General features: G+C 36.3%; 1 protein-coding gene across 4 annotated transcripts; it reads left to right on the top strand.

Moving 5' to 3' along the window:
- The first annotated feature begins 420 nt into the window (after window positions 1-420).
- LOC147409585 (putative WD repeat-containing protein C2A9.03) lies at window positions 421-9,110 on the top strand. 4 transcript variants are annotated; one of them, XM_086430393.1, is made up of 10 exons: window positions 421-627; window positions 1,296-1,447; window positions 1,537-1,704; window positions 2,848-2,934; window positions 7,533-7,667; window positions 7,769-7,882; window positions 7,967-8,058; window positions 8,135-8,240; window positions 8,326-8,412; window positions 8,494-9,110. In XM_086430393.1, exons 2-10 carry the CDS (start codon window positions 1,301-1,303, stop codon window positions 8,905-8,907), a joined length of 1,350 nt encoding a protein of 449 aa, XP_086286519.1. In that variant the 5' UTR covers window positions 421-627; window positions 1,296-1,300; the 3' UTR covers window positions 8,908-9,110. The 4 variants fall into 4 exon arrangements, with proteins under 4 accessions (XP_086286519.1, XP_086286535.1, XP_086286532.1 ...); XM_086430409.1 differs by lacking the exons at window positions 421-627; window positions 1,296-1,447; window positions 1,537-1,704 and adding an exon at window positions 5,594-5,658 and having other exon boundaries at window positions 2,859-2,934; XM_086430406.1 differs by lacking the exons at window positions 421-627; window positions 1,296-1,447; window positions 1,537-1,704 and adding an exon at window positions 5,567-5,658 and having other exon boundaries at window positions 2,918-2,934.
- The last annotated feature ends 1,158 nt before the right edge of the window (window positions 9,111-10,268 follow it).

Below are 10,268 nucleotides of genomic sequence, written 5' to 3'. Positions count from 1 at the left end.
AATTGATGTTAAAATTTTGGAATGAGTTGATTTTAGCGGGATGATCTCCTCGCCGTAGAGGTCATTCTCAAAAAAAAATTCACACCCATGTGTCACATTCTGCATTCTTTACATAAGTATTAGTGGATGAGCCTCGCATGAAAGGGAACCTTAAGTGCTCAAATATGATGTCACGTGAATTTTAGAATATTTTAATACGCCAACTCATGAACAAGTGGAGACCCAACGTAAAGCCAAATTTATCGGCCTAATAGGTTAAAATTATTTTAACCGTACAACCTTTCCGCGAAAGATGAGATTCTAGCGAAACGGCTCAGCCTGTCAGCCGGTTACTTTCGGGTCAAGCGGGTCCACAACACAACTACTTTTCGCGCTCTTCTATAAATGAGAAAGATCTGCGAGTTCGCCTCTCTCGCTCTAAGCACTTTTTTTCTTTCCGAATCTGTTCTTATGTTCTCTCAGTTGTCGATACTTCCATTTACGAGATTACTCTTTATCTCCTGATCTCTTTCGGTGATCTCTCTTGTTGTTGTTCTCACTCATTATTCTTCGTTCGAGGCATAGTTGATTTTTAACGATCTCTTCTGTGAATTCGATTCTTCAAGCTCTTTCTTCCAAGATTCGGTGGTATTTTCTTCTTCTTCTGATCTTGGTTTATTATTTTTAGGATTTATTTTTTTTAAATCGAGATTTTTTTTGTTATATTTATTTTTCGAGGAGTGATTTGTATGCGTGTTTGTCAGTCTGCTTGTTCTGTGATTGAAATATTGGATCGAAGCTAACTGTAGTTCTTCGTTTGAATCATCCCTAAATGAATTTTTTTTTTCTTTGATTTTGTTTCTATTGAGCTCTCTTTGATCTTTTGTAGAGATAGACTATAAGGAAGATTTCTGTTATTATGAATCGTTGTTGTCTCTTCTGTTTCATTTTTTTATTTGATTTAATTCTCGATTTTGTCTTTAGGTCTTTGTTTTTATTTGATGATCTTCGATCACTTATTACTGTTTTAGTTGAATATTTTGAATTCGGCTCAACGTTGATCCATGAAATCAGTTGCTCTTTCTATTTCACAGTTAATCCTGATTTATGATGATTTTGTTTGTTTGTCTTTAATTCAGCTGTTCTTCCATATCTTGCTTTCCTTGGTCTGAAGTTTTTACTCGGATCCACTATGTTTGTGAAAAGTTTAATTTTGTTTCGAATTTTAGTTGTTCTGATTCGGTTTTTTTCCTGTTCAAATATCTGAAATGGTTTCTTTTACTTTGTTTAGTGATTAAGTTCTCTTTCAAGTGTAGGATAAATGGCAGAGTTTCAGTATGAAGATCTGGAATACGTGGTGGATGATTATTACGACATGGATGACTTCGAAGATGAAACTTTCGAAGAAAACCAACAAAGGAATAATGGAGAAGATTCAGATGCTGATGACGACTTGGACTTGGACATGGTATGTTTCATAGTGATTATTTGAGTTCATGAGAGGATTTAGTTCTTCAATTGCAATGTGAGACTGATGATTTTGGCATCCCCTTTCAGAAGAAGTCAAAGACGGATACTTCAGCTCTCGAGGCTCGGAATGGGAAAGATATACAAGGAATCCCATGGGAAAGGTTGAATTTTACTAGGGATAAGTACCGTGAGACAAGGTTGAAGCAGTACAAAAATTATGAGAACCTCTCACGCCCTCGTGGTGAGCTCGAGAAGGTTAGTTGATCTGTTTCCCCATTTAGTTGCAATTTCTTTCCAGTTAATTTCTACATATATAATTAATTAGGTTTTGTCGAGGTAACATTTTAGTTGCAAATTTCTCCTGAGAAGACAATTAGTCGTTTTTTTTCCCCTTTTGACCATGGATTCTTCCTTTGTAGTACATGTTTCACCGCTTATTATATCTGCTACAAGGACAAGATGTATTTTCTTGTTAACATGAGATTTCAATGTCTGAAGTCATCGGTTGTCATGAACTTATAATTTTGGAACAATCTTTCGTTCTATTATTCAAAATTCGTCGAACAACCTTGGGATTTAGGGTATTTTTCAACACAATTCCTTTTGGATATGGAGAGCACAATTGAATTGTTTGCTTTGCATCTGTGAGTCCTATTTGTTTATTTATATTTAATTTTTTGAATGGGATGAGGGGTATTTGAGCAACATAGGCAGTGTTACCAGAGTGAGATGCATTCTAGAAGGGTAGTTCTATATTTGGTTAACTTGGTTTGCTTTGCTCATTGTTTTCCTACATCCAATTTGTATGTTATTATTTCTTTGATATGTTGGGAGCACCTCGTGTCAATTATAGGGAATGAACTTGCCAAACCCTCCTCCTTTTTCAAGAAGATGTCTTTCCACTGATCAATTGAAAATAGTTGAACTGCCTTGCAACCTATGTGGGTTCCTATCCCTAGCTAGCCTCCTTCGCCATGCTGCCATCCATCCACTCAGCTATGTCGCTCACCTAGACATGCTACTGTGCCTACCCTATTCACATACTTGATTAGCCCAGTCCCCTCATCCACTTGTCCATACCATTCATCTATAACATTCGCACCCGGGAAACATCCTTTTATAGTTTTGTTGCTTGAAATATGCACTGAACCAGTTCTACCTGCAATTTTTTTTAAGAGATATACTTATTATGTTTTCACTCCATTTAGTACGAATTTCTTGGAATTTGGACCCAGTGTTAAATTTCTTGCATTCCTGTCATTCCAGTTGGTTTAACTGTTCTTAACTTGTGATCCTTCATGATTATTAGAGTGTAATGTTGATGAGCTGCTTGAATATTTATGCTCGTGAACCCTGTTTCACCATAATTTTAACTCTAAACCAAATATCTTTTAACAGGAATGCAAGCAGGTGGAGAACGGGAATGCCTTCTATGATTTTCAATTCAACACAAGGCTTGTCCAATCAACCATTGTGCATTTTCAGGTAGAGATCATACCCAATAATTCTCCTTTCTCTATATTTGTAGTTTTTTCTTGTTTTTAAATGGTTCTGAATCATTTTTTAAGGTCTATGCATATATTTGTCTCTGTATTGAATTCGTGAAGTTCTCATATTTGCGTTAGCACTTCCATAGTCTTTTTCTGCAAAAGAGAGATGGCTCCTTCCTTTCTTGAATAGCTAATTCCAGCAAGATGCAAATTGGCATGTTTCATTCTTTAAAAGTGTAATTGTCTTTTACCTTTTTCATTGTTGTCACCAAAGTGAGATTTGTTTTCCTCCCCCCCGTCCCACCTTTTTTTTCTTTCTATTTGGTCAGGAATTTGTTTTGAACTTGACCATGCATGTTCTTTTTAAATTTTCAGTCTTTTAAATGGGTTGTATTATTGTATATTGGAGGCTTCACTCTATAACACACTCAACCAGCTACAAATGATTAATTCCTGAGAGACGTGATACTGATGTGTTATTTCACTCCTTAAAAGTCTTGGTAGCTTAATTATGTCTTGCAGATGAAAGGTGTCTTTTTTCTTTCATGTGTGACATTATGAGTGGCCCATAAAAGGTTTATCTTTTTAGCCGTCGGGGAAATATTCAATGATCACTTCGCTATCTCATATATTAATAATTAATGGCTTGGGTTTTGCATTAGTGATAATTTTTTAATGTGTTAATTGAGAATTGGTTAAATAAATATCATCAGTCTTGTAGTTTTGCAGGTCCTCTTCATGTATTTTTTACTTTTTTTTAATGGAAATTTAGGCCTGTGACTATAGCTCTGTGTCTTAAGCATCATTATCATTCTTGAGAAGGTATGGAGTTTATAATTTTAAGTTTTCATTCTGATATTGCTACTTACTAGGTACCATTAATCCAATTGTATTAATGTTATTAACTCACCTATTACTAACTGGAATTTTGAAGAGTGTTTCAGATCAGACTTTGGTCCAGTGGGGCCACTATTTTAAAAATCTTCCTTGTTCATACCTCATAAGAACTGGTGATTTGGTTTTAGAAGCTAAAAGCTGAGTTATATGTTTTGCTGTTTCTGTGATTTCTCTCTTAAACTGCAATCTTGGCCCAAATTTAGTGGCTGGATGTGAATTTAGTGTAGCTGGGACTGGATCCACCAGATTATTTGTGCGATGAACACAGATAAGGATACACAAATCTCAGTTGTGCTTGGCATATGGAATCTATGACTCTGGGATGCTAAGATTCTCATATACTGATATTGATGCAGAAAGCTTCTCTTTCAGAAATCTATGACCAGTATAGTGTTATACCACTCATCATGTTGATACGCAGTTAATTAGAAAGAGTTGTCTTCTTTGTCTATTCACTGTTACAGATTTGTTAATTTTTTAGTTTCTACAAGATTTAATTTTTCTTTTTCAATGAAAAATACATAAGGTAAATGAAAGGGGTTGGTATCTGACCCTATATATACTCCCTCTTTCCCCAATATCTGTTGAACCAATTAATATAGTTGAGAGTTGTCTGGTTGAAGATTTACCTCTCTGAATGCATCTCAGTTACGCCATTGCATATTTTCTAAACTAACCATTTATCAATTTATTGCTCAACTGCTGCAGAGTTGTTTTTTTTTTTTTTTTTACTTTGCTTCACAAACATAAATAAATACTTTTCAAAGATGGGGACAGTAACATTTTCCTGTTGACTGATGATTTTGAATACGTTTGATTCTTGAGAGGAATCTTGAATAGGGACGGATGTGCAACTTTTGATCTTCAAAAAATGTTGAATGTTAGAACCTTTAAACCTTTCATTACCCTTCAAGCATGGAGTACTATTATCTGGCATAAACTGTTTGAAGGAATGGCTGATTTGTTATCTTATTATTCTTTTCATCTGATTGAACACTAATTAGTGGTTGAGGCCATGAATGCTTTTTGTAAGCACTGGTGTCTGAAACAATGAGTGTGTTGTATGAGAATTTCTTTATTAGCTTTTTGCTTTTGGTTGCCCTGTTCAGGTTTTTCTACAATGTGGTTTCTGGATTACTTTCACATAAGACCTCTTAACCTCTTTGTTGGCATGGGTTGGTTGTCTTCCTGTCTCTGAATAATTTGTAAAAGTAGCAGGAAATTTCTTTTTTGAGTTATCCACGAGTTACTCCTTGTAAGATATTGCACATATGTGGTGGCCTACATCTTCATTGCAAGTGATTGTGCTCGCCTATCTGGATACTGCACCTGTCTTCTGTTTGTATTGCACGCTGTTGCACTTCTATGTAATTAGTTGTTGCCCATTCTCCTCATTTGTTCACAGTGCTTTTTTGGGTGATTTGGAGTGATAGTTTTGTGGTATTCCTGTGTGACTGTTGTATCAAGAGTAAGCTTGGTATTTTTAATGTTGTGTTTGTAGCTGGTGTTAATGGAAATATTTTTATGTTTTAAAGGTTGCATGTACCCATAACATTTTGTTGTCCATTCTTCAAGTGCTAGACTGCAGTTTGAGAACACTAATTTGTTGTAATGGCTGTCTGTGACCGTGTGATGGTACTTATTCTTTCATAAGATCTGTATATTCTTATGTTGATGCATCATAACTGTTTTTATTATGACTTAACCTCCCTCCTATGTGTCTGTTTAAGGGGAATGCTATTGTATCTTTCTTACAGCAATAAAAGCCAGGGTGGGAGTTCTTTCCAAGCGGCTGGCGGGATAAGGCGACCCTATCCATATGGTATGATAGGAAAATATTTAGATTTTAAGAAGCCTCTAATAGAAATTCATGTACCCAAGTGCCATTGGTATGCCCGGGTCATGAAAGGGACTAAACTAACTTGATACCTCAACTGTTGAGCGTTAAGGGTTCGCCTGAGTAATCTGATGCATTTGGAGCCCATTCAGATTTTTTTTTGGTTGATTGCTATGTTTATTATATTCGGTGCATTTGTTAATCGTAGATGTTCACTTCCTAGATCAAATTTTTTGTTTTGCATCTTAAGAATATTGGTTTCTTACTCTTTTATGGAATTCTGTGTGTTGGGATTCAGTGAAAATTGTTTTTTTATTTTGACATGAAACATTCGATAATCTCATGCACTTTTAACTTCTATCTGGGAACTGGGAATGAATATCTGACATGGTTAGTAACCTGGAGTGCTGTTATTCTATTAAATGTCAAATATTTGTAGTGAGCCCAAAATGATTGTGTTGGTTGCTATAGAAGACTAGTGTATATACATGGAGCACCCTACCAATAATCTGGTCCTAGTGTTCACAGGTTGAGAGGTAGTTACTTGTTGAGCTTAGGGCACAATTTGTTCTCATTGAATTTATGATTGATCTCACCTTACTTTTAGTAATGAGAACAATGAACAAAACAAACGAATGTGTGAGGATACAAACATCTATGAGGGAATGTTCTGATGGGGTGTCCAATATAATCCTGTCTAAGATCACATTTCATCAAATTCTGCATGTAGACTGTTTGTTCAAATCAGTTTTCTTGGGATGGCAAAGAATAACATGGACATTTTAGCTTTCATTACACAGTAACCTATTTGTTTGCATTTTGCCTTTATGAATTGGACCAGGTCATCTTTCATTCATTCAGCTTCAAGAGCTATCCTATGTTAATTGTATTCGCATTAAAGGTTTCTGATTACATTCTTAGAATGGGTCAGATGGAAGGCAACACAACAGGAATTTTTCATCAAATTTTAGCATGGATCCTGGAGTCATAAATATGGCATGGACATGAGTGGTTGTGTAGTAATTTGTTTACTGAATGTTTAAAGTCCCTTTTAGGAATTTGTGGTCGCAAACTCCTGTAGCTGGAAAATACAGTTATTACATGTTCAGGTTGACAATTGCTTGGTAACTAACTGACACATGTTGGAGTCAGGGATAATCCATTGCGTTCAATTTAAACATCCCCTTTTTCAGGATTTTTTTCACCTTCGGTTTTTGGTTTATTTTATGTTCATACCTCCTACTGCTACTTCAGGGTTGTTGTCTTCATTATACCTGACATAGGTGTTCTTATTTAATGTCACTATGCCCGCATGCTATGCCAGTATTGCCCTTGTTTCTTAGCCTTTTCAGAGCTGTGTCATGTATTGAGTCTGACTAGGTGATGGTCACTTATGTTATCTTCTTTGTATACAATCACGATACACAATTCGAATAAATAGTTTCGGGGTGACGCACAATACTTGATCTTTGTACATAGTTCTCTTTCTCATCATAATCAAAGCTCTATCCCAAAATATTGTGGTTGACACTATTTGGCCACTTTAAGGAGCATAATTAGAATTGGAAATAACAATTATATCTTTCTCATCATGCATTTGCATGTGTCTTCATGACCTAGATGGTGGGTTGATGCAATTATACGAGTAAAATTTTCAAGTAAAAATGATCTATTAAGAGCGACTGTGTGATGCACAAGCACCCATCGAGCATCAACAAATTTTGAACCTGTAACATCCTAAGTTCCATATATTTGTGTTCTTTGAACTGAGCAATGCTAAGAATGGATTTTATACATTATTTTTATTTATGTATTCCGTTGCGAATGATTTGCCAACTGGGTTTATTTTTCCGGTGCAGCTGAGGAATCTGTTGTGGGCCACATCAAAACATGATGTATATCTGATGCAGAATTACTCCATCATGCATTGGTCTCCACTTCTCCGAAGGGGAAGAGAGATACTCAATGCGGCTGGGCCAATTGTACCCACCCTGGTAAGGAAGATAGCATATGACCTTTCACACAACTTATTTATTTATTTCCTTTCATTAAACCTGATCATGATACAAGTGCTTAACTTTTGGTGCTTCCACAGAAAAACTCTGGATCCGTGAACCAATCACCTTTCTCAAGGGTACAGATCAGCACCATGGCTGTTAAAGATAATTTAATGGTGGCTGGTGGTTTTCAAGGGGAACTAGTTTGTAAGGTATGAAAATACCCACAAAAGTAAATTCCTTTTTTGAGATATGTTCCTCTGTGTGTTTTCTGAGGTGTTCTCTTACTTGCCCAGAATCTAAATCGTTCTGGAGTTGCGTTTTGCACAAAATTGGCCAATGGAGAGGATGCTATCACCAATGCGGTGGATATATACAAGGGATCCAAGTAAGAATTTAATCCCATCTCCCTTCCACTACTACTAATAGAAAGAGACCATATTACCTAACTAGTCGTCCTACAGCGGCTCGACTAGACTGATGACTGCAAACAATGATGCACTAGTGAGGGTCTTCGACACTGAAAATTTTTCCTGCCTGAGTTGCTTTGCCTTCTCCTGGTCTGTGAATGTAAGTACATTGTAGCATCATCTCCTCTTTACGATCTTCGTTTAACAGCCGCACCATGGTCTCACTAGCTTTAACATTTCTGCAGAACACTTCTGTTAGCCCCGATGGTAAATTGCTCGCCGTTCTTGGGGATAGTGTGGATTGTTTGATTGCGGATTCCCAATTAGGAAAAGTGAGTTACATGTTCAACTGGATTGGAAACTTCATTAGTGGTCTAGCAGTACTTAACTCTAATATATTTCTCTCTTTGTAGGTGGTGGGGAATCTAAGAGGACACTTAGACTATTCCTTTGCATCAGCATGGCACCCTGATGGGCGGATCCTTGCCACCGGAAATCAGGACACCACATGCAGGTTGTGGGACATAAGGAATCTATCGCAATCCCTGGATGTACTTAAAGGAAGAATGGGTGCAATAAGAGGCATTAAGTTCACTTCAGATGGCAAGTTTATGGCCATGGCCGAACCAGCAGACTTTGTTCACATCTATGATACACAGTCTGGGTATAGCCAAAGACAGGAGATTGATCTTTTTGGGGAGATTGCAGGGATATCATTCAGCCCAGACACTGAGGCTCTTTTTGTTGGAGTGGCAGATCGTACGTATGGAAGCCTATTGGAATTTAACAGGCGGCGTCGTAACCAATATCTGGACTCCATATTCTGACTAAACGCTTCTTTTTTATATCAACTTTGTAATACTAATACAGGATATAAATAGATGTACATGTACATGTTCGCTAAGGTTGCAAGAGAAGCTCAGGCTTTTGAGAGAGTTACTACATTAAAGTTGATAGTGGGGGAATTTTCAATTGAAGTGTTGTAAATTGAAAATTTGATTTTTATGATAAAGATATATTTCTGTAGAAATGATTCTTTTGTTGTGCTCCCTGGGAGAAGGAGAACATGGTGAGGAATCTTGAGTGATGATTCCCTACTTGTAAACATTGCCAAACATTTCTAGGATCTATAACGCACAAAACAACCTAGTTTAAGTAAGAGAATCGCTTCCACATTTCTTAATGCCCACCCATCCATCCCCCTGTTCAACTTGCTATTGGTGAGATCGACGAAACCAAACCAATCACCGAGATTGTTGAGATCAATGATTTTACAGTCGATTGCCACGTTTGAACATGAATCACTAAGAGAATGATATTGGTCTTTCTACAATCGTGTCTGTCTGGACGTTTGAAAATGAACGGTTGGTTGACCTCAACCTTGACAATTTGAGTATCCCCATTGAGATGAGGGGCATTAATAAAGAAAGATTTTATTGATTGGGTCATTAAGATACTGCCCCAAAACTCAACTGCATTTAGAAAGAGTTGGTATCAAGAAATTTTCTCTTCAATTAATGATTTTTGGGTCTTGGATCCAGATTTTGAGCCACAAGCAGATGTTCATTTATCATTCACATATTCTGATCGATTTTATCCACAGTTCCACGAGTAGCAATTCCATGCTTTCTTTTGCCGTTGCCCATATGAATAGGAATACGAGATTTCGCCATCCTACCGAAGAAATTGGGATTTTGTGTTGGGGTGTATCATCATTCCAATCATGCAAAAAATATGCGAGACATCATATGACAGACCGTTAGTTAGGCTGATTTATCAACACATGCATTGAAATTTTTTCCAAAACAATAGGCTATTCATTTTAATTCCGAGAAAATCATAATTTACTATTCTCAGAATTAAAACATTTTATGGGAGTGGGGAAATAAAATAATAATAAAAAAAAAATCTTTAATTTTAGTAGAATGTTTAAATTAAATTCCACTTTATAAGACAGTAATTTTTTTTTTTCTCCTTTTATATAAAATATTTTAATCTCGGAAATGGTAATTTATCATTGCCATGGTCCATGGCTTTGTGGAAGGCATTTTCCTTTTGTTTTGCTTACAATAAATTACAATTAAAGTGTTGTATAATGTATTTGATTTGTTTGATAAAGATATATTTCTATAGAAATTATTTTTCTGTTCTGTGCCCTGAGAGGACGTGGTTGATGGATCAAGTTAAA

The sequence above is a fragment of the Akebia trifoliata genome, chromosome 2, assembly GCF_017979445.1.
Source record: "Akebia trifoliata isolate Shusen 1 chromosome 2, ASM1797944v1, whole genome shotgun sequence".
Taxonomy (NCBI): Eukaryota; Viridiplantae; Streptophyta; class Magnoliopsida; order Ranunculales; family Lardizabalaceae; genus Akebia; species Akebia trifoliata.
The sequence above is the reverse complement of the archived record's forward strand: the minus strand, read 5'-3'. Positions and strand labels throughout refer to the sequence as shown.